The sequence below is a fragment of the Python bivittatus genome, unplaced genomic scaffold, assembly GCF_059951505.1.
Source record: "Python bivittatus isolate LINGU-HERP-01145 unplaced genomic scaffold, Pbiv_v1 ctg000210_np1212, whole genome shotgun sequence".
NCBI classification, from domain to species: Eukaryota; Metazoa; Chordata; class Lepidosauria; order Squamata; family Pythonidae; genus Python; species Python bivittatus.
Genome location: NW_028277053.1, coordinates 65,161 through 89,490, shown reverse-complemented (window position 1 = coordinate 89,490; position 24,330 = coordinate 65,161). Strand labels below are relative to the sequence as shown.

General features: G+C 41.0%; 1 protein-coding gene across 1 annotated transcript in view; it reads left to right on the top strand.

The window, feature by feature from the left end:
• Positions 1–23,596, top strand: part of SV2B (synaptic vesicle glycoprotein 2B) — a 33,318-nt gene extending 9,722 nt beyond the window's left edge. Inside the window, exons 2-12 of the mRNA XM_088139575.1 lie at positions 64–244; positions 1,237–1,388; positions 5,037–5,170; positions 6,568–6,657; positions 8,987–9,097; positions 10,921–11,009; positions 12,894–13,052; positions 19,042–19,175; positions 20,740–20,940; positions 21,524–21,683; positions 23,264–23,596. Coding sequence (XP_087995701.1) covers positions 64–244; positions 1,237–1,388; positions 5,037–5,170; positions 6,568–6,657; positions 8,987–9,097; positions 10,921–11,009; positions 12,894–13,052; positions 19,042–19,175; positions 20,740–20,940; positions 21,524–21,683; positions 23,264–23,447 — 1,595 coding nt within the window. The 3' untranslated portion in view covers positions 23,448–23,596. The remainder of the gene's footprint in view (positions 1–63; positions 245–1,236; positions 1,389–5,036; positions 5,171–6,567; positions 6,658–8,986; positions 9,098–10,920; positions 11,010–12,893; positions 13,053–19,041; positions 19,176–20,739; positions 20,941–21,523; positions 21,684–23,263) is intronic.
• Positions 23,597–24,330: the final 734 nt, after the last annotated feature.

Here is a 24,330-nt window from a genome sequence, read left to right as displayed (position 1 = left end):
AGAGGCCAGTGATAACAAGAATAACTACAGGAGTAATATGTCTTGTGTCCCTCTGTCGTACAGGACTCATTGTTTACTTCGGAATGATGCTGGGGGCCCTTTCCTGGGGTGGCCTGGCGGACAAGCTGGGCCGGAAGCACTGCCTCCTCTTATCGCTCACCATCAATGCCATCTTTGCGTTCCTTTCCTCCTTTGTGCAGCAATATGGCTTCTTTCTCTTCTGCCGCCTGATCTCTGGTTTTGGGTAGGTACTGAATGCTCTGGGGGAGAACAAGCTTGCTCCAGGCCAAGGGAGACGTCTAATATTTGATAGTCTATTGGCTTCCTACACTTCTCATTCCTGAGCAAGTTCCTTTGAACAATTGAACACGTTGCAGTTTTACATGGGGAAAAAATAGAGACAGACATTGAACAGGCAAGTCATCTTACTGGGAAGGACCAGGTGAGGTCCTTATTATTATTATTATTGCTTCATTTCTCCTGTCCTTCCAGGCTCAGCACTAGCAATCATTTTGGTGGCGTTAATTCTCAAATTATTCTGCATCTGTGGTGTCATATCCTGGAATGCCCACACACTGGTTACTAAACCAGCCCAAAACTCAAAAAAGGACCAGAAACATGCTTTTCCTTTTTTTTTTTTTTAAAGAAATATTTGATTTTTTGGATGCTGAATTTCATAGACATATAGTTCCATCATAGAAAGGATTAAGAGTTATGCAGTTTGGCCCCCCTTCACAAAAGAGGAGCTTCCTCCTTGATGCCCTGAAAAAGCAGGAGGAAATTGACAAGTTTTGGTGCGAGAGATTGTCTATATATAGGCATCTCATTTAAAAGTATGTACTTGCTGGAATTCTTGTGTTATAACCTTAACCTTCCTTCTAATGAATTCTGTTGATCAGAATGCTTAAGTTGTTCCTTGGTTTAGATGTTTTCAATCTAGACTCATGTTTCTCAGCCTTGATGACTTTAAGACATGTGGACTTCAACTCCTAGAATTCCCCAGCCAGCCGTGCTAGCTGGGGAATTCTGGGAGTTGAAGTCCACACGTCTTGAAGTCGCCAAGGTGGAGAAACCCTGGTCTACACTGTAAGGAGGGAAGTCTGACACAGATTTACAAAGAGAAAAAAATTAAGGAACACAGACAGAACCTAGCTGACATCTCTATGTTATTATGAAACCTTTGCTACAGTCTCTAAGTTGTTTTATTCTTCCAGTTTCCTCCTTTTCTTTCTTCAGTATTGGAGGCTCCCTGCCCATCGTCTTTGCCTATTTCTCTGAATTCCTGTCCCGTGAGAAGCGAGGAGAACACCTCAGCTGGCTCTGCATGTTCTGGATGATTGGTGGTTTGTACGCCTCGGTCATGGCCTGGAGCATCATCCCACATTATGGTAACTGCTTCCAGATCTAGAGGGCATTTTCCTGCATCCATGTCTGGCCTCCAGGCTGTTGCTGGCTAGTTCTTATTTCACTGAGATTGCCTTCTTCCAATCGCCTAGTGGGACCAGAAAACCAAACCAGGTTAATCAGGCTGCAATGCACCTTTCTTCAACTTGGTGGCCTCCATGCATTGGACAATATTTTCTGTGTAATAGCATCTGGCAGAAGCTAGGTGACCTTGGCTGATCCCCTAAAGCTAAGATCAGATCTATTTAGGGCCTGGATGAGGGATCACCAGGAATTCCAGGACTGTCAGCTATACTGGACATCCTGGAAGAATGCAATGGCAAACCATTTCCATACTGTAGCCACAAAAGCTTCATGGACATGTCCATCAAATCACTAAGAGTCAAGCTTGACTCAAAGGAGCTGCTATTATCGTCGTTGTTGGTTGCACAATCAGCCAGATGTTTAGACTGGATTTGGCATTTTTATCTACCTATCGAGTCCTTCCCAAGGACCTGGGATAGGCAGATGTTGTTATTATTATTGGTTATCTGCAATTATATTCACAGTCAAAGACTGGTGGAAGCTTAATAATTCAAGTCCTAACCAAGAACCTTAGAATTATTAAGGTAGCATCTGAGGATATAGGCAGTTCCAAGCAAGTTTTTTTTTTTTTTTTTTTACAAAATTAGGGTGTCCAGGTCCAATAAATTCAAAATTTCCAAATATCGGGGAAGTCCTTTAGGTATTGCTCCATGGGCTCTAATCACGATTGGTGTAGCAGCGGATCTTTTTTTTTTTCCATAAGTGTTCAACTTTGATCTGCAAGTCCCGATATTTTGCAATTTTTCCAATTATAATAAGCTTTTTCTTCCTATTATTAGACGTTCTACCTTCTTTAGCCAGTCATCGTAGTCCAACCATTTGTGGAAGGTATCCAGATGGAGAAGGCCAATTCAGTAGATCAGGCTGAGGGAAAGCTACAGGTTTAATCCCAAATTTATGCAGGATATCCCAATTGGGGGATGTTTCTGAGGTTCTGGATGGATTCTAGAGTTATCTGGAGTTTATTTGTGCATGTTATTCCATATACATGCATCTACTATCCACAGGTCATCTTCTCTCTAGACAAGCCAGACCTGCCTCGCTTCAGCAAGGGGGATATATCAGCTATCTTTGGGCTATGCTGTATGCTATAATGCTGAATAATGACAGCCTGTGGCTTTATTGATCAGACCAGCAAAGAAATGAGCTGGGTTCGCAGCTCCTACCTTTAAACCTCTTGGACATTGTGTACGTTGTGGACACGCCTGAAAAAAACATCTGATGCTAAAACTGTCTTTTGGCGAAACTTGTATTTGTAAAGGAATATAGAGATGATCCTGGGGAAGGAATGGATAAACCATTAAAGGAGGAGAAATGGCAGTCAGTCCTTGGAAAATGGAAAGCATGAGAACAAACCTCAAATTTACCCCATCTTGATTCTATTTTTTATAAGGTAGAGAGAAACCAGCAGAAGAGAATCTCTGTAGCTCAGGGTTGAACTGTGGAGTCCTTGGGGTTCTCTGAGCTTGGTTGTTTTCTTGCAGACGTTTCATTACCCATCTAGGTAACATCATCAGTGCTAGTGAGTGTGGGGTTTGCTCCCTGTTTATATACAGTAGCTTGCCCTGCCAGTGTTGGTGGGGTGTGGTTTTCTCCTTGGTAGTTCCTTGATTCGGGTATTGTTTACTGCTTGATTACGTGTCAGTAAACCATCAAGCAGTAAACAATAACCTAATCAAGGAACTACCAACTCAGACCAACTTTTTCCTGACCTGGCCTCCCTCAGAGACTGACCGTCTTTCAACAGAGTATTCCAAAAATATTCAGTAATACTGCAATGTTAATAACAAATAGCAAAGGGACCTGTTGGTTTATTTTGGATTCATATTTTATGATGATTTTGTAAGTTGTTGCAAACAATAAGTTGGTGAAATAAACTCTCAAAGTATGCATTCAGCTTAATATAAGTTTATTTTCTCTTCAATTAGCTTCAAATGTTTTTGCTGAAGATACATATTTGAATACAACTTTGGATACATTTCAAAGGTGGGAGCACATTGAAGAGAACAAAATCTGGTGCCTAATTGAGTTCTACTTTTCAGTTTTGTTTGAAGAATGACAGATGGGTCCATTGGGCAAAGCAATTCACACATTATAAATTTTTCAGGCATTTCTACTCAGGATGGGGAAATAAGTCAATTCTAGTAATTTTTTCCCTCTGTTTTTTTTTGTTTTTGCAAGTCTGTCACGGTTGTCCCACTTGAGATTTTTTTCTTTCTCAAAAAAGTTTGCTCTGAAAATCGTATTAATTGAGGGGATACCTTTGGTGAAATGTAATTAATTAATTGTTATTAATTAATTACATTTCACCAAAGGCATCCATTTTGATGGCAACTGTGCTTAATATTCATAGGTTTTTCATATTATTTTCCCTAGCACAATCCATTTTTGCATGTCACTTTCATAAATCGCTGCATTTTCTTTTACTGAATTTTCCATAATAGGTCTATGTACTTATGTGTGGGAATTGTTGGCAAGCCCCCTTGCAAATCTGGAAAGAGTTTGAATGTTAAATAGTAACTTAGCTTTGGCTCAAAGCAGGAGGTACATCTGCATTCAGACTCGAAGGGAGCAAGTTTCTCCCTGAACCTTCAGAGCCAGATTGAATAGTCTGCCCTCAACGCTTTTATACAGGAGATTTAATAAAACCCCCATGATCAGCTGAACCTGCCCTTGTGGAGAAGGTTCAGTTGAATCTATTCTCCACATACTGTGTACTGCTTCTCCTACAAGGATACCCAAAGCACACTCACCTTCCCTCCCTTGCTACAAGCACCAAGTTATCCTGAGGAACTTCATGCCCTTTTATCAGACGAGGAAAGCGTTGTCACCCATAACGTGGCCACGTTCTGTATAGCTGCTGTGAATGTGCGCAACAAATGACTATTGCAATGACTGACATCCGTATGCCTGATTCACTTAGCTTATGGCTAGGTGGATGGTTTGTTGGTTTGGTTCTTTTTCTCTTTTCTCTTTGCTCTGTTTAGTTTATCTATGTTCTGTTTTCTCTGGTCCAGTTTCATCTGGTCACTGACCAAAATAAATAAATAAATATTATTTATTTATATTAATATTAATATTAATAATAAATTATTTTATTAATAATAATAAAATAAATATTATCTACTTATCCATTTGTCTGTCTGTCCAACCATCCATCCATCCATCCATCCATCCATCCATCCATCCATCCATCCATCCATCCATCCACCTCATTTCTCTCTCTCTCTCTCTTGTCTCTCTCTCTATTTGTCTATCATCTCTATCTCTATCTATCTATCATTTATCCATCCATCCATCCTCCATCTGTCCATCCATCCATCATCCTCCATCTGTCCATCTGTCTATCTCCATCCAGCCAGCCAGCCAGCCAGCCAGCCATCCAGCCATCCAGCCATCCAGCCATCCAGCCATCTGTCTCTCTGTCTCCCTCTGTCTCTCTCTCTCTCATCATCATCATCATCTCCCTGAACCTGAAACTTGGAATGTCTTACATCTGTACCAGCATTGATCTATTGTATTCTACCTATCCTCTTTCTCCCTTACAGGATGGGGGTTCAGCATGGGGAGCCATTACCACTTCCACAGCTGGAGGGTTTTCGTGGTGGTCTGTTCCCTCCCTTGCATAGCGTCACTTGTGGCCCTGAAATTCATGCCAGAAAGCCCACGTTTTTTGTTAGAGGTAAGCAATCTGATCTGGAAAAGGAAACACACATATTTTATGTTACGTAGAGTGGGCAACCACAGGATCACTCTGAATCCCCCGCCTTTTTTTTTTTTGGCACAGACCCCAACCCACTTGGGGCTACATTTGCTAAACAGCAGCAGCATGTTTTCACACTGTTTTGAGGCTGGAAGCACTACACAGTTAGGCTGGAAGACTGGAAACAGGCTTAACATAGAAGAAAAATAATCAGACTACAAACACACTAGACTCCAACACTCTAGTACTTCCAACCAGGAAAATATGGAAAATTCTGTACACATCATTGGTATCTGGGGGATAGAGGGGAGTAGGGTCAAAGAAGTGAAACTCATGGTATGACTGTGCAATCAAAGCCCTACACCTGTAAAAAAGGGGCAGGGCTTTAATCGTACAGTTGCAGCCGCCATTTTGACTTCTTTGATCTCCCCCACCCACAATATTCCTGGTCTGCACCCTTGGTGACCTGGTCTCATTCAATTATATCATCTTCCTCCTTACTGTAACTCTCATACTCCCACAAAATGTGAAATGTAGTACCCAGTCACTGTGCCTGTTATAAGAGCTATTACACTGCTGTGTGTGTAGGTGTGAAGATATTGGATTTGTTTACTTAAGAAGATAAGCAATACCCTGCTAGACTGGACCCCTGGACAATCTTTTGGTTTCAGGCAACTGCCGCAAAGCCAGATGTGAGCTCTCCAGATGTGGTGGACTTCAGCTCCCAAGAATCCTCATCCACTATGTCCAAAGGCTGGGGATACTAGGAATTGGGAGAATTTATTTGGAGGGCAGCACGAGTGGAATTTACACAAAAGCAATATGTACAACTTCTTCAGGATGAGGGTCCTACTTGCCCTTTGACTGTCACTTTCCAACAAATCTGGGAAATCCAGATTAAACTTGATTTAATTTAAAATACAATTGATAGAATTAACATGAATGCAAATTAAGCAGGATTAACATGATTATTTCTCATGCCTGTACAGTATTCGTTTTTCCTTTCTCTCTCCCATTAAAAAAAATGGTTGGAATTGCCCACATTTCTTGGAAATGCAAACAGTCCTAGATCTCAGATCATACTCACAGAAAAAAGGGACACATGATACCCCCAGGGAACCAGGATTCTTCAACCTTTTTTCCCCTTTGTGTTCTCTGGAAGTAGCCGCTTTCCATAAAGTCCTTAGGTGGGGGGAGAGAATGCTGATTAAGTAAAAACTTGTTCATTCGGGGATAGAAGCATTTCCATCCACAACAGTGCTCCCTCAGCTGTGGACTTCTGGAGTTGCAGTCTCATCACATATGGAAGGTGCTAGGTTGGGTGAGGATGGTATGCAATATGGGACTTCTGACTTCCTCTCCTGTGATTTTTCTAGATTGGTAAGCACGATGAAGCATGGATGATCCTTAAGCAAGTCCATGATGTCAACATGAGGGCCAAGGGAGAGCCAGAAAGGGTATTTACGGTGAGTTGGATTACATTCTATGTGGTTTCTTCTTTCTCCTATATAGACTTGGGCCAAAGGATAATCCATTTTTTTGATAAATGCCCCAAATTAGGTCTCCTTTTTTAAATACATCAGCATCACTGTGGACATAATTTTTCCTTCAAGACTCTTGTTGCACTTCAGGCCAAAGTGTAAGGCCTATGTTATCTAAAGCAGACTTCTCCAACCTGGTGTCCTCTAGATGGCTTATACTATACCTCCTATCATTCTGGTAACAACCTTTGGGCTGAGGATGATGGGAGTTCTAGTCATAACACCTCTAGAATGAACCAGTTAATAGAAGGCAAAATTAGATTGTCGTCTCTTCTCCCAGAGATGTCTGTGGAGACCCTGAGCCAAATGTAAATGTAGATGCTTTTCCCAACCTGGTAACTGTTGAAGATATCTGATATCTACACTAAGGAGGCTTCACTTAGCTAGTAAACAGTAACAGTAATGAGTAAGAAAAGTCCTCCTGGAAAAATTGGGTCCATGCGATCCCATAAACAAATAAAAATGGATTAAAAACAAAAACAGAACAAAAATGGCCCAAATCATATAAGATGTTGGTGTGACAAAAAATCTTAACAAGTTTTCAATGAGAATGTCAAAATCGTGTCCATGTTTGGCCATGTTTAAAGTGCATATATTTTTAAAATGATTATTATCAATATCATCATTATTTTAGCACCCACTCCATCATGGGAAGTTATGTGATAGTACCCTGTACCTGAATAAGTGGCCATCTTAGGCATTATCATTTCCTGTTCATTATCCTCTGTGTACATATATGAGCTTTGTAGACCCTCTTTCGGAGTAGTTCCTTCCACTTTTTCATCATCATTTGTACATCCCAAGTGAACCTGATGGTAGAAGCTGCAGGATACTCAGAAGATGAGGGAGGGAGGTGAACATACCGCATCCCTTCAGGCCAAACACCTTGCCTAAATATCCACCCTTTCTAAAAGGTGGGGTCGATTCAGAAAAGATTTTAGTTGTATATGCTTGTCTTGCAGGAAGCCCCATTGAAGGTGTCAGGATTTTGTTTTGTGTAGTCTCTATTACAATTCTGAAATTTCGCAAAGCTTTCACCCTAGCTAGAATGGACGCGTTGTCTGTATATATCTAGATCTAGATCTAGATCTATACAGACAACCCATAGAGAGAGAGAGATTGAAGAGAGAGAGAGAGATTGAAGAGAGATTGAAGAGAGATTGAAGATATATATATGAAGATATTGAATATATATATATATATATATATATATATATATATATCTCCAATATTGAAGATAGATAGAAAGATAGATAGATAGATAGATAGATAGATAGATAGATAGATAGATAGATAGATCTCCGATATTGAAGATATATAGATCTAGATCTAGATCTATACAGACAACGCGTAGAGAGAGAGAGATTGAAGAGAGAGAGAGAGATTGAAGATATATATATGATATTGAATATATATATATATATATATATATATATATATATATATCCAATATTGAAGATAGATAGATAGATAGATAGATAGATAGATAGATAGATAGATAGATCTCCGATATTGAAGATATATAGATCTAGATATATAAATCTTCAATATCGGAGATCTATCTATCTATCTATCTATCTATCTATCTATCTATCTATCTATCTATCTATCTATCTATCTATCTACCTATCTTCAATAATGGAGATATATATATATATATATATATATATATATATATATTCAATATCTTCATATATATATCTTCAATCTCTCTTCAATCTCTCTTCAATCTCTCTCTCTCTCTCTCTCTCTCTCTCTCTCTCCGATATTGAAGAGATTTCCTGGTAGGGAGTGTGACTTCCATCTAATGCTACTCCTTTCGGACAAAGACCCGGAAATATCCTCCCAAGTTGCCCGGTTTTGTGCTACCATCTGTACAATACGCTCCACCATTATTCAGAGTTAAAATTCCACAACATAGTATCTTCCTTTGAAATATTTTAGCACTGTTATTTTAATTACTAGATTAAATAACATTAATTGTTTTGTTTTATAGATATATATAAATGTAAGATGGTTGTTATTGTATACTTTGATTGTTTCTGGCCTTAGGGCTGTAATAAACGTGTGTGTGTGTTTTGTGTAGTCACAAGTAATTCTGGCTTCCAGGGGGTTCGCAGTTCAGGTGTGAGAACAGACCCACACCTGCATTCTGTTGCCTTTGTGAAGTTGCTAACACAAGCCAGGTTGTGTTTGAAGTGGCTGCTAGTGATGATGAGGTCTGTAAACTCTGCTCCGTTTTTTCCTCCTTCAGGTGGCTCAGATAAAAACTCCCAAGCAGATTGATGAATTTATTGAAATACAGAACTCAACAGGAACATGGTACCAGCGTTGCTTTGTTAGAGCCACGACCACCTTCAGACAGGTATGGAACAAGGATGACTAAGAAAAACGCATCCAATGTTTGGATTCATACAACACAACAACCTGGGTTAGCAAAACACAGTTGCTTATGTTCACATACCATGCAATGTTCAAACAAACAAGCCATGTTATGGCTTAAGTTGATGGTCTAGTTCATTTAGTATAGGAAGACAATGGTTGAGTTGCTATAACACCTTCAGTCCCAGTCTAGTGTGTTGTATGAAACAAACTAACTAGTGCTCTGTGATGGCCTAATTCAACAATTTATTCTCCTTTCCCTCCAGTAAATAATCCTTGGGATAAAAGTTTTCTGGGATACATCTTGGTGAAGATCTATGGCCATATGGTTGCATATTTTGCTTAGTTATAAATGTTTAACCACGATGTGATGAATAAGTCACAGTGGCTTCACACATTGCACTAAACTAAGCCCAACCAAATCAAATTATATCTTAACACAATGTATGAACCAACAAACATTAGTTCACATAAAACTGTCAGTCCATGAATGATATTAAGTTGATTAAACACAACAATTTTCGCTCAGCTGAATAGCTTCATTGAAGGTGCCTTTTGAAATATGGAAGAAATCATAACAAATTATAGAATAAATTAAGGCCATCACTTCTTACATGGAAAAACTATCATTGTTCAAACATTGTAATATTAATTAGATATACTGGTCTTTGATCGTAATAACAATTTGATTGATTGATTGAATATTAATTAGAAACAGCTTGAAAACCTCTTTACAATATTTTGTTCCTCTTGTACAGGTAATCCTTGGGTTATGATGGCAATGGGAACCAGAATTCCCACCGCTAAGCAATGTGGTTGTAAAGTGCAACATCACACCATAGCTTCACTTCGCAATTCCGGAAGTCCCTGTTGCCAACATTAAGCGAGGACCTCGTGTGATCATGACTTCCGGCTTCCTGCCGGCTTCCCCAATTGACTTTGCTTGTGGGAAGCTGATGGGGAACATCAGAAATCGTGATCACATGACTGTGGCTTACTGCAATGTTGTAATTGTGAGCCAGGTGCCAAGTGCCCAGATCACAATCACATGATCATGGGGATGCTGTGATGGCCGGAACTCTGAGGACTGGTTGTAAGTACCATTTGTTCAGCACCGTTGTATCTTGGAACAGTTGCTGAATGAGTGGTTGTAACTCAAAGATTATCCATAGTAGAATGGCATAAATGAAAACTGGATCTCTGAAGAAGCTATAACTCTCAGTGTTTAGAATTGCTCTAAAACTCAAGTGGATTAATCTGCTGCATTGATAAGAGCATGCACTCCTGCTTTTATAGTGTGTCTATTTTAAGATTAATACTTCATTGGTTTGCAAAGGAGGACTCACTTGTGCTGGGCCTTTGAATGAAACACCACAAGAAAATAATAATAGCAATATTTTATTTACTTATTTATTTACGAAATTTGTATGGCTGCCCATCTCACAAAAAGTGACTCTGGTTGGCATACCAGGGTGGTGTACAACAATCAATAAAACCAACAAATATATAGAACTATAATTATAAAAGTATAAAAAGTCATTATTAAAAATGAAAAAAAAACACTATAAAAATTAAAATATACAAACCACATGGAGAAAGTAAAAAGATCAACCACAATGGAGCCATCTAAGAATGCCTCCAGTACCCTGGGACCCCCAGGCCTGGTGACATAACCAGGTCTTGAGGGACTTCTGGAATGATAACAGAATGATAATGGAATGATAAATTTGGTATAATGTACAGTTAGAGCTATACGTTTCATCAAGAGTTAGTTATTTTCAGCGACTACTCCTTTGGATTTCCTAGGTAGTGGACAACGTGCTGTATTGTCTGACAGCCCAGTACAGAATGAACACACTATTACTGGCAGTTGTCTGGTTTACAATGGCCTTAAGGTAGGTGTCTTAGAATTTCCTTGGGTTTGTAGAACATTATCCTTCCACTTTGATTGATCTACAATGAGTATGTCCAACATATCAGCTATGAAATCAACTCTAGTTGATGCCTCCCTACATATTTTTCAAAATTGGAAACTTTCAAAATTCTGCCCCAAATAAGTGGGCAGGAAAATTGGCTGGATGATTTTATGTCCAGAGGAAGGAGAGGTTCTCCAACCATCTCTGAAGGGCATGACTCCTCCTTGGTGTTACAGTAGCACCACTAGTACTAATAAAACTCTCTGCAAGGAGTTCCTTGCAATTCCTTTGGCATTGAAGGGAAAGATGGGAAGCCAGGCTTTTGTAGAGAGGATGGGATCATGAAAAACAGGACATTCACACTTACGTTTTGGAGGCCACCATGTAGCTAAATATGTCTGCAGTATCACACTCCTCCTGTGAGAACTTCTCCAGTATGCGCTTCTCCTTTGAAATAATGTCTAAAACCAATTTTCTTTCCTCAAATTGAGTGAGAACTAGTAGGAAAAATGCAGTATATTTTTGCTGCCCAACATTGATTAGCAACAGCCTACAGACCACCAAGCATAGCTGCTTGATTCTCTTGGTGCCAGCTAGGGAGGCCTGAAGAAGGTTGGAGATCTATTTTGCTTTCCATAGGACAAGTTTTCATCTAAAGGGACTGAGCATTTTTGCTCAGCTTCACAAGACTTGGTTTGGGTTTTGCATTCTGTAAAGCTATTTATTTATTTACTTGCATAAATAAGTTGTTTTAACAAATGTGGCCTAAAGCTAGAAGAAGCACCACTACCTTCACATTTCACTTGTGTTATCAAATCCTTGCTTTCTCAGCTGTGTTTTCCTTACCAGTGAGCTCCAGTTTCAATTTGAAAGAAGGACCTCTCTTGGCCCTGTTCCTGTGACAGGTTAACTGAAGCACTAGGCATGTGTGTGGTTGTCTCTGTACAACACACTTAACTGGGCTCCTGAATTAACCAATTTTATATGTTTGCACAATACATTTAATCATGCAGTAATCCAACAGGCTGGATTTGAACAACAGACTAAGTGAGAGAAAAATCCAACCAAGGTTAAAACTAACCAAGAGTACAATCATTAGGTTTGCAACTGGTAAACATGTTATATGAACTCAGCTGTAGTGTACTGGGAAGTCCACAAAGAGAAGTGATCCAGTCAATTAACCCCCAGCAATTAGATTTTGCCTGAAACAGATCCCAACCTGCAGAGGATTAAACTGACTTTTCCCCACCAGCCATATCTTTCTAACCATGGGGCTATCTAACCCTTACCTCTCCTGATATAAAGTCCTAGAGAGGGCCCTCAAAGAAAGGGGGCCTCTGTAGGCATTGCATCTCTATAGCTATTTCAATTACTACCTCTCTGCAGGCACAGGGAGGGTGTGTCTATGAAAAATGAGCTGAAATGGGCAGGGATGTCTGCAGGGAAAGGGTCAGAAATGTTAAGATGATGGCCATATCAATGGAAGGGTTTTGATCACATGGTCGTGGTTGCTATCTTGACTTTTTTTTACCCTCCCCCTGCAGACACCCTTGCCCTTCAGCTCTGCCCTGCACCATAGTTGCATTAGGAAGAGTTTGTTAACTAAAAACATAGATGGCTTGAGCTGTTTATGGGTGGGAACAGCTTCTTTATATGCAGTTGGACTTTAGAACCATAAAAGTAAAATAAAATAAAATGTCTACAAAGACCAGGGCAGCAAGACTTTGTGTATAATTGGGGACTGGGAGTAGAATCATAGGATTTGGACAAGTAGCCAGCTTCTGTTTCCAGTCCTAAAATTGTGAAAGACCTCTTTGGGTCACCCAAGAAAGGAATGCTACTGACGTTTTTACTTCTCTGCAGTTACTATGGCCTGATTGTCTGGTTCCCTGATATGATTCGATACTACCAAGAGGCAGCAGATCAGAGGAAGATCTTCCAGCCAGAATTAGTGCAAGATTTCACCTTTGATTTTAATCTAAAAAACCAGCTCTACCTGAATTGTACATTCAGGGATGACAGGTGAGCACCCCTGCCTCCAAAGACCAGCCCCTAAGCCCCTAGGGCTGGACCACGTTATCTCAGACATTGCAAATGGCAGGCTGCATACAAGGTGGAGATCAACACTTGCTTCACAGTATATGAATAAAGAAATCCATTCCCAGCTCATGGGAAATCACTGATCGCAGGGTTCAATTCAAAGAAGTTCATTGATCCAGTCAGTTAATTCCCAGCAGTTAGATTTTGTCTGAAACGGATCCCAACTGGCACAGAGTTAAACTGACTTCTCCCCACCAGCCATATTGTAATGGTATGTGAGAAAGACCTTGAGAAATGGGGCAAAAAGATGCTGCCTAGGGAACAGTCAGATAAGAGGCAGCATGGCCCACAGCTGGATAATGGGTGAGGCAAGAGTCTCAGAAGGGACCCTCCCTAACTTCTCAGGCTGAAAAAGGGACAGCTGAAGATTTGTACCTGGAAGGTTGACATCAGTTTTGCAAGTCTGAAAGTATACTTCTCCCGCTGTCTCTTTTATAGCCTGAGAAGTTAGGGAGGGTCCCTTCTGAGCCTCTTTCTCCATCCATTATGTAGCTGCAGGCCATGCCCTCTCTTATCTGACTGTTCCCCAGGCAGCATCTCTTCACTCCATTTCTCAAGGTCTTTCTCACATATCATTACACATATCTTGCTAAACATGGGGCTAACTAACCCTTGCCTCTTCTTTTTTTTTTTAATACAAACTTTATTAAGTTTCAGCAAAGAATAAAATATAAGGAAACAGAAAAAAAGAATTGAAAAAGGGGAGAGAAACTTAAAGGGGAGAGAAACTTAAAGGGGAGAGAAATTTAAAGTGCAGAAAAGAAAAGGTAAAAAGAAAAAGTCTGATTTTCTTTGGTAAATATATAATACCTCTTACTCTAAAGTTTAAACTAATACGAAGTATTTCTATAGTCATAAAGGATATCAACCCCGGCCTCTCCTGATATAGAAGTTGAAGTCCTAGAAAAGACCCACAAAACAGGGAGGGGCTTTCCTAGGCATTCCATCTCTATGACTGTTTCAATTTCTGCCTCCCTGCAGCCACAGGGATGGCTTGAGTATGAAAACTGAGCTGAAATGAGCGGATATGCAGAAAGTTCACATTATTTCTATATTGATGAAATGGATCCACCAAGCCCATCTCTAAATTAAGAAGGGAGATACTCACCTGAATTTTTGAAGACCCATATCCTTGGGGTCTTCATTCCTTGCCATGGTTTCATCTTGCGCACCTTAGACAACACATGGTATTTTAGTAAAGAGTGTATTCCAATAGAAGAGAAAGCAGCGTATTAAATAATAATATGATAATAAAAGTTCATTGTCAGAAAAAGCTTTATTGAAATACATCGCACTTTGGCAGATATGCAGCCAACAACCACTTAGGGGTAAGGGCTGTTATGAGGACTTTAAATTAATTTAACTTCACTTAATATGATTATGCTGAATGGATGTAATACTTTTCCCCTTCTATTTGATTAAGTAAAAAATCCTTCTGTTGAACTCAGCTCTTGGGGACTTGTCGATAATACAGAAGTAGTTCATCATTGCTATCTTCATTGTTTGGCCTTTTGCCCAGAGTACCCAAACACTAACTAGGTTTGAGCTGGCTTAGCACTTCTGGAGACCACCGAAGGTTGGCCAGGTGCTGCCGCAAACTGGAGACTTGGTTCCATTAAGTGAGGGGAGAGGTGCTTTCAGACTTGCAAGACTGATGTCAGCACTTTGAGGTAGTCCAGACAAGACGTGTCAACCATGAGCACTAATACTATTGTAAGTTTATAGTTATAGAAACTTGCAAGTCTGAAAGTACCTCTCCTGAAAACTAGGTAGGGTCCCTTCGGAGATTTTTTCTCCACCCCCATTCCTCCTTCAGACTCAGATTTCATTTTTCAGATCGTTGCTTAGTCTGCAGCTCTTCCTCCTATCTCCGAAGGTCATTCCCACATACCATTACAGGACTCTAAGGCTGCGCAAAAGGATTTAGGGGGCATATGTTGTATACCCCTGTTCAACTGCAACGTGGTACTAATGGAAACTGTACTAAAACTCTAGTTTCAGATTCTGAATATTTCAGTTGGACTAGCCAGCTTCTCAGTTCTTATATGAGTAGCTGGTTGATGTCATGTGTTTACTTAAAGCAGGAGAAATAATGTTAGATCACTCAAACTATTTTAGTTCCCTAAGTGACCAGGAGAGATGAAATATTGTCTCAGAGGTTTTTAGATACGATTGTTTCTTTTGACAGTCAAGCAGGGTCAGGCCAGTTTAGTTTTTGATGGGGGGGGGGGGGGGGCGGGCACCAGGAAATCCTGCAACTCTCTACTAGAAACTCTCTGAGAAATTCACAGAGGAAGGGAAAGCAAAGCACTTCTGTGCTATTGCCAAGAAAGCCACATGGGCGTGTTCATGAGTATCAGCCTTACCAGGTGCACCAGACAGGAAACACAACCAGATGAGTGAATTCTACTTTATTGTTAGGCTACATTAACAGAATCTTGCAAGTCTGACTGGACAATTCTCCCCCTGTCTCATTTACACCCCAAGAAACTAGGGAGGGCCCCTTCTGAGCCTCTTGCCCCGTCCACTATCCAGCTGTGGGCTATGCTGTCTCTTATCTGATCTTTCCCTAGGCAATGTCTCTGAGCCAGCCTCCCAAGGTCATTCCCCCACACCATTACAATGAGGCCCTAGGAGCCATGCTCAACTTGAGGGAAACTTACCTTTATTTTGGATGTCAGATTTTTTTCCCCATTTCTTTGGGCTGTTATGGACTTGGTTTGTTGGTCTCTATTTTGGGCATTCTGACCTCTTGTGGTAATATGAGAGAAGGCAGTCCCCATTTCCTTTTCTGCTGAAACTGATTGAGTTGGTTGAACTGCATTTCACAGTTATGGTTCTGTCTAATTTTTTCCCCTCCTGTGCTGAACTTTAAAAAAACAAATCTTGCCCATCTCCCTCCCCAATGTTCTCACTTGCAAGGGCTAGGCATTCTTCTTTTCAAGAGCAGTGGGCAGTTTTCAAGATGATGAAAATGTCCCACCATCTGGCAATGTTTTAGTTCTTGGTATTTTCCTGTGTTATTGTGCTGAAGATGCTATATGACCACAATCATCTGAAGAAAAAACAGGTGCGCCTTTCTACCATTGCCCCCATCTTTAAGAAAGCCCTGGAGATGGATTGGTCCTGTTTTCAGCTGGTTAGCCTCATAAATTTTATAAGTGAATTATATGCTAGGTACATCCATGGAAAATGTTTCTTGGCTAATCCAAGATAGGGTGCTATCTAAGGAACAAGGTAGTATTACCCCTGTGAGTCAACTTTTTATCAGTGCCGTGTACTCTACTGTTCCACTGACAAGTAGTCTAGGAGACCTGTAGGAATACTTTCCATCACCTTCATTGATTCCAAAGGTTGATTCAATATTTAGAAAGTAGTTATGGGCTAAATATGCAAAAACAACCAGGTAGTTATAGTGCTGCATGAACACACCTACATGCAGGTTAGATGGGCCACCTTTGGAGGTGTCTCTGCTGCACTAGCTAACTTAAGAGGAGTTAAACAAGGATGCATCTTGGCTTCCCTACTTTTCAACTTTGGTATTAATACCATTGTTCCAGTTCTGTCTAAAAATGGGTTTTACCCACCCGAGTTGGTTCATAAACCTGTATCTATCCTTCTCTGTATGAATGATACACTTATTTTATCCCTGATAGGCATGGGCCTAAGTCACCGTTTGCAAGCCTTAGCAGCCTTTTGCAGAGAAGAAAAATGAACCATCAACTGTTTCAGAACAAAGATGGTGCAATTTATCAAAAGGTGTGTTATCTTTCCCCACAACCCAAGGCCTTGAACTGTCTAGAGCTTTTCTTCCCAATTATCTACAACTTGGAAGAAATTAACAAAAAATGTAGTAGTCTATAATAGTCCATAATAATCCATGACTTGATTTGTTTAGCCACAATGACAATAATTTTGTCCTGGCCACAGTAAAATTATTCAGGACTAAGATGTTGGGCCCTTATGATCTATGAAGTTCAATCCAGTGCTAACAACCACAATGACACACAAGCCTTGAAGGTAATTCACTCTGATGTCTTAAGGGTCTATGCTCCCCCCCTCCCCCATGTGTCAGTTGCTCTTCTGCATTTGGAAACTGGCCTCCCCTCTGTAGAGACTTGTATAAGACTTTGTGGATTAAAGTACTGGCTAAAATAAAATTTGATGGAAGAAACTTTAGCCCAGTTAATTTTAGATGGTAACCAGGTTGCTTCTTGGAAGAAAAATGGGCTTAACTCTTGATGATGATGGCATTAGGTAGATAAGCAGGGAGTCCTTGTCTGGACCTGTAAAATGATCCTCACTATTGTAACTGCCTCTATGGTTGATCTTTTCCATAAGTATTTAACAACATCTGCTCCAAGTTGATGTTCTTGCTGGCAAGATGTGTGTTCTGACCTTCATGCTTCCAGAGGAAGGTTTCATAACATTCCTTCCAAAGATCAAATTTGGGTCAAGGTGATTGAAACAGCATTACATCTATTGCTGGCCAGCCCAGCATTTGGAATTAATATTTAATTTAATTTATTCAATTTAGGCACTGCCTGACTCCAAACCACTCTGGATGGCTCACAATTCAACAACAAAATACAGTACAATTCAAAACAACCAGCATAAAAGATAAGAAAGCAGATAAAAAAAAATACAAAATGGCAAATTGGGCTAGCACCAAACTCAAGGGGCTGCAGCCACCCCAACTCAAGGCCTGGGGGAAGAGGCAGGTCTTCAAAGCCCTCCACAATGCCATCTGGGTGGTCACAAGGGGGGACCTCATTGTGGAGGGCAAGTACTGCCCCAGAGAAGGCGCACCTCCTGGGTCCCAAAAGATGACACTGTACAATCGAAAGGACCCAAAGTGCACATTCACCTTGTATCAGCCAGGCAAAGACCGTGAGAAATAGGTGGTCCCTCGTGGCCCTATGCCTTGTAATGATTTATAGGTCACCTTTACTAACCAACAGCTTACATCAGCCAGAAGTGGGTAACTGTAAATGTTGTAAGAGGATTCTGAGGCTAACACTGGAATTGCATCTTAGTTGATTTATTCCTGTCTGGACGTGGATGATCATTCATATTATTTGCTTGATTCTTACTGCATTGATTTTTTATTCTGGGTTTCTGTGGCTGTGTTTTATTGGATTGGTCGTAGACGGTAAACTAACTAACAGAGCAATGCCAACAATAGGAAAACAGAAATAATAATAATAATAATAATAATAATAATAATAATAATAATAATAATAATCGGGCCCTTCGTTTTACCCCAAGAGAAACTTTCTTTTCTGAATGGCATTCTATCAATACGAGAAAGTCATGGCCATCTACTCTAACCTAAACATCCCCAAAAGATAAATAATACCAACAGGAAGTTAAAGAGCCATTAATCCAGCAAAACTCTTCAATACGGTCTAGCCTAAATGGCATCCAGTCACTCCACAAATGTTCTGGGGAAGGTTTTGGCTTTAAGCATCTTCAGCTATGAGATGGGGGAGGGGCAGAATCTTTCAACAGGGGGCTGTTCCAAAAAACAGAAGCTGCTACCCAAAATAGGAGTTTCTGCACCTTATTCAGCCCCCTGTCACAGCAGCTTCTCCTGGAATGACTGAGTTAGCCCTCCTCCTCATTGCCCCTAGAGGAAGTCTTTGTAAGGCTTGACAAACTTCCCTTAAACCTGAATCTTCCAACTCTTCTGCTTACAAACATACCTATGATTACCAACCTCCCATAACTAGGGGGGAAAAAAAACGGTTTGTATTCCAAGTTCTAAGACGCTCCTGGTTTAACTCATGGCACTTTGGATAACTTCTGTAGCCTCCTTCTGCTGTAGTTCTTATCTTGGGCACTTGGCGGATAAAAAGGCTTACTTCGGATGAGACATCATGGCAAGGTCTCAGCTCTTGTCCCTCCCCAGGTTCATCGAAATAAAAATGCGCGATGTGACTTTTGAAGACTCCCTCTTTGAGGACTGCCACTTTGAAGATATAACATCCAGCAAGACCTTCTTCAAAAAGTGCACTCTTATAAATACCACTTTCTATAACACAGGTAATGTAGAGGAATGCATGGGCAGGCTTGTGCAAAGTGCCTCTGTGCGTCAGGGAGGGGGGCTCTTCATTTCTATAAAAGCAGAAGGTGGAGAGGCAGGTCTTTGAGGGCAGCACTTGCAGTCAAGAGAAGCAGAATAAGCCCTCCAGAGGGCTCTGTGTGTGTGTGTATGTCTGCAGTGTGTGGTCAGAATAGTCAAGATGGCAGCCCCAATGGTGGAATCCAAGCTCTACCTGCAACACATAATCGGGCAGAGTTTGGATCACACCATCATGGTTCGTGTTGACTTTTTTGACTAAACCCTGGGGATACCCCAGGAGTGAGCCCAAAACATTCATTCTTCTTTCTTTTCCGTGAGAGGATGGAAAGGCCATGTCATCATTTGTGATTTTCATGCCGAGGGTTTGATTCAGCAGTATCCACAGGGCCATCAAACCAGGCCAGATGACAGTTGCAACAGCACGATCTAAGCCTTGTTCCTTTTGCAAAGTAATGTTAAAGTCATGCACCCATGGATCAGGCTGGAATCGCACGACCATGACCACCATCTTCCCTGGTTTGAAACCTCCCTACACCCACCCCGTGACTGCTGCTGCTAGCTTGATCTGTCTTTATGACAGATGGCAGATCACCCGTGTATGATTTATCCTGGCTTGTCAAGGCTAGCCCTTATGTCCTCCCCCTCCTCTTTGATGCTACATGGTGGAAATGCTTGATAAACCTATTATTGACAGTTGCTCAGTTTTCCCTGGATTCCAGAAAATCATGCTTAGGGGCTGAGATCACACCACACACCGTATCCTAAAGCCAGGCTAACAAAGAACAATTGTTGTGTTGTTCATGTAACTTGCAATGCCCAATTCAGCCATAGCTGTCTTCACAGAATGTGCTTAACCATATCAGCAGAATGAGTAACTATCTTCACCCCACTTGCAATGCTTGGTTAATCTTAAATTGTGTGTGTGTGTGTGTGTGTGTGTGGGTGGGTTAGCATGTTACACAACCCCTTTTGATTAGAGTTTAGAATTCAATGCATTGTGCCAGCTGAGAAAATGGGTTAATTCCCTAACAAAGTTAAGTTTGTGAATGTAAACTTTCCAAACTTTCAAATGGAAAGATATTCCTTCTCCTCAGAATAATGTATAGAATTATAGTTCTGGAGGGGGATTTACTAAGCACTGGGCCCAGCAAACTTTTCAAGTACCAGGCACTGCAATGGGGGTCAAATTGTGAAATTGTGTAAAGATTCCAAACTTGTGAAGAATTTTGGAGACTTCCTTTGCAAGACTTCACAAGACCTCATAGAAGAAGACTCGCATGATCCCCTCAGTCATTAGAATTCTCTCAGAAATTTTTAGTTTATTGGTGTGTGTGGGGGGCTGATTTTGGAATCTGGCAAATGCTGTGATCCCCATGGGAGGTATCACTAAGACTCCCCCTCATAATTCTCACCTTCACCACGAGCACCAGTTGACCGGAGTCTGGTGCTCTGAGCTGCCACAGAATTTTCACATGCTTTGGAAGCTGTTCCAGTGATGATCATCCATTGTCTCCTTCTCTACAGATCTCTACAAGCATAAGTTCATTGACTGCGAATTTGTGAACGTCTCTTTCTCTGAAGAGAAGAAGGGTTGCCAACTAGATTTTGAGGAAGACAACGATTTCCTCATTTACCTTGTGAGCTTCTTGGGCAGTCTTTCAGTGCTGCCTGGCAATATCATCTCAGCTCTGCTGATGGACAAATTAGGAAGAATCAGGATGATCGGTGAGTGGGGATGGATGGTATCCAAGGAGAAGAGTGGGCCTGGTAGTCTCTTCATGTGATGGGGGCTGTGTCTTGGTTCAGGAGCCAGGCGTCCAGAAGTAGCAGGTAATAGAGCCTCCTGGGACAGTGCAGGTCCTGAATAAGGGAGTGGGTGTTGCATAGTTGAAGGCTTCTCCATGCCTTTCTAAAACAATCACCAAACAATGCAAAATCTCTTTTGTGTGAAAAAATGGCACTTTCCTAAGAAGGCGGAGCTGAACCTTCATCTTCCTGGCACAATCATCTTCCACAAGACTATTTCCTCCTTGGCAGTTGAACTTTTACCCTACTTTCTTAATTTTGATATGGCCTGATCCAGAAAGAGCATGTTCTATTCAATTTGGACAGACCCAACCGGAGTGTCTGCAGGGAGGTTAAAGAAGTCACGATGATGGCCACGAACGTGTGATGAAAGCACTGCCCCTTTTACATTGGACATTTTAAAAGTCAGGGCTTTCATTGCATGGTTCTAGTTGCCATCTTGATTTTTTTTTACTCCCCCCCAAGCTCATATTTCTCTCCTCCTTTCTGCCTTCTCTTGCAGGGGGGTCCATGCTGATCTCGGCAGTGTGCTGTTTCTTCTTGTTCTTTGGCGAGAGCGAGTCAGCCATGATCGGATGGCAGTGTCTGTTTTGTGGCACCAGCATCGCTGCCTGGAATGCCTTGAATGTTATCACTGTAGAGTTGTATCCCACGCAGAAAAGGTGATTCATCTCATGGACCTCTTTTGTGGAACCTGGTTTCAAGGTTCCAGTGGCTCATATCCTGCCATGTTGTTATTAGAATAATGCAAAACGTGTTGCTTGACACCTCCCCTTGGGTATCTAGCCAAGTTCCCCATTCTCACTTCTTCTTTACTGTCCCAGAAAAATCACCCTTCTCTTTCTTTTTAAATTCCAGAGTTGGCTAACATGATCTTTTCCCTTGGGAGAAGAGATCAAAAGCTAACCTTTATAACTCTGAGAAATGTGTTACTGGAATTAGGAGTAAGGATTATGCAACCAAAGTTGAAATTTAAGCAGAGCAATAGGGATATTTGTAACAACAAAACTGAGATAAAAATAAGATTGGATGACATTGGTGTAATTATTGTTCAGTTACTGCTGCAAAACTATACACAGAAATTAGAAGGAGCGATTTGGATCTTTTCAAAATGTGTTAACCCTCAGTTAAAATGCAGCCATATTTTTTTAATCCACCAAACTCTTCCCACAAACTGTTTCCTTCTAGACTCAGCAGTGACAACACCTAAGGATGCTGGCAGATCTCAAAAAAAGCTAAGCAATATCAGATGTGCATAGGAGACCACCAGGAAATCATCCTGCTATAGATTAGACTAGAAAGTTTAAAAAAAATCTTAGGAAGAAGGCAATAGCAAATCAATTTTGTCTTGCTGCCAGGAAAACTATGGATGTGTTTGTACAGTCTTTAGAGTAGAGCTGAGTTTGACTTGAGGGATACCTTAACTTAATCTTGTAGAAAGGAAGGGAGATGATTTTGATAGAGATATGCAAAAACCATTATCTAGACAAAATGGATTGAAGCGTTTTTTAAGTCCAGAGCAATCAGACAATGTTTGGAAGTGACTCAGGTAGACACCTCCCTAATTCTCATGGGTATAAGAAGGGGGAGGAAGTCCAGCATAAACAGACTTGCAATGCTCTGTTTCTGTAGCCAATCTCAAGAAAATATTGTTCTACTCTTCCTATAGAGTTGATTTCCTCATCTGGCCTACCTAGTGGGGCTAACAATCTGTACATGAATCCGTTTTTAACCACCAGTGATAACATAAGATTAGCCTCTTCACAGGAATATTAGGGCCAGCATCTCAGTCCGCTTCCTGTACAAACTCTGCTGAAAGCTGTTCGTGGTATGATTTTGCCTATCCTGAAATCCCAGTTTCTCACTGGGTCCTCAAATCTCCTTCCCCTCCCCCTTTTTCCTCCCTTTTTGTCATCTCCTTTTTCTTTCTCTGCCTGTTGTTCCTGCCTCTGTACAAAACGTTTTAAATCATTCAAAGAGATTGCCCCACCATAATGGATTCACCATAAACAAGGCTGGGAAATCCCTCTTGCGGGCTTCAAGATTCTGTACGTGACCCCAGACACCTATTGAAATCTGGATAGTTAGTTCTTGTTTCCTTGGTGTGACCAGCTACATGCATGGGATGGTGAAATAATCACCATAAATACTTAAAAGTATTGAAATGTCCCTATGCTAAAGTCATTAAGTCTGGCTTTTGAATTCTGATGCCTTTCTCTGATTTTTTCTCCTTCCTATCTAGAGCCACGGCTTTTGGGATACTCAACGGCATCTGCAAAGTTGGGGCCATCTTGGGGAACTCAATCTTTGCCTCTTTTGTCGGGATCACCAATGTGATCCCCATTCTTCTGGCTTCTTCAGCTCTAGTTGGTGGAGGCCTCCTTGCCCTGCGGCTGCCAGAGACACGGGACCAAGTCCTGATGTGAGCAGCTGGAAGACGAAACACAACACTGGTCAACAGTAAAGAGCCATGCTTAGAAGAAAATCAAAGCGTCTACCAATATTTCTCTGCCAATACCTCATATTTTGCGGGGAAGGGGGAGAGGAATAGACCTTCTACTGAAGGAAGGTTAAAACCTTGATTCTAGGACTATTGTGCAGTGATGATGGACCCCACACAGCCAGGCAAATACACAACAACCCCTTTCCTGCCAAATATGTGCAGACTTCTAATCAATAGCCACCACAGCCTACTAGATTGGATACATACATACATTAAAAGGAGTGAAATGAATAAGCATTAATATTATAGCTGGGTATCTATATTTCCACAGTTTTCCAGGAAATTTTCGTATCTATCACCTCTATCTATCTATCTATCTATCTATCTATCTATCTATCTATCTATCTATCTTCCTTCTCTCTATCTAATTTCTCTCTGTCTATTCTCTCTCTCTCTCTCTCTCTCTCTCTCTCTCTCTCTCTCCCGCTCTCTCTCTCTCCCTCCAAACTTATCCCAACAGCAACTAGGCCTTGGGAATGTTTACAAAATAAAGTCGAATTTATTTGTTATATATATTCTCCTTTCTCCAAGAGCAAGGTGGAATACATAACACTCCTTCCAATTTTTCCCAACCACAACAATCCTTTGTTTTAGGTTGGGCTTAGATAGAATCACTGGCCTCAAGTCCCCCCATACATTTCCATGGGTGAGGACAAATTTGAACCTGGATGCCCCAGGTGCTAGATCTGCAGTTGAACCACCAGACCATCAAGGGTGCAGATTATTTTTTTTGGAAAGAAGTCAGCATTGGGTAGAAGATGGAGTCATACTTAGGGACCCTAAAGTGGCCCTGCCTATATTTTCAG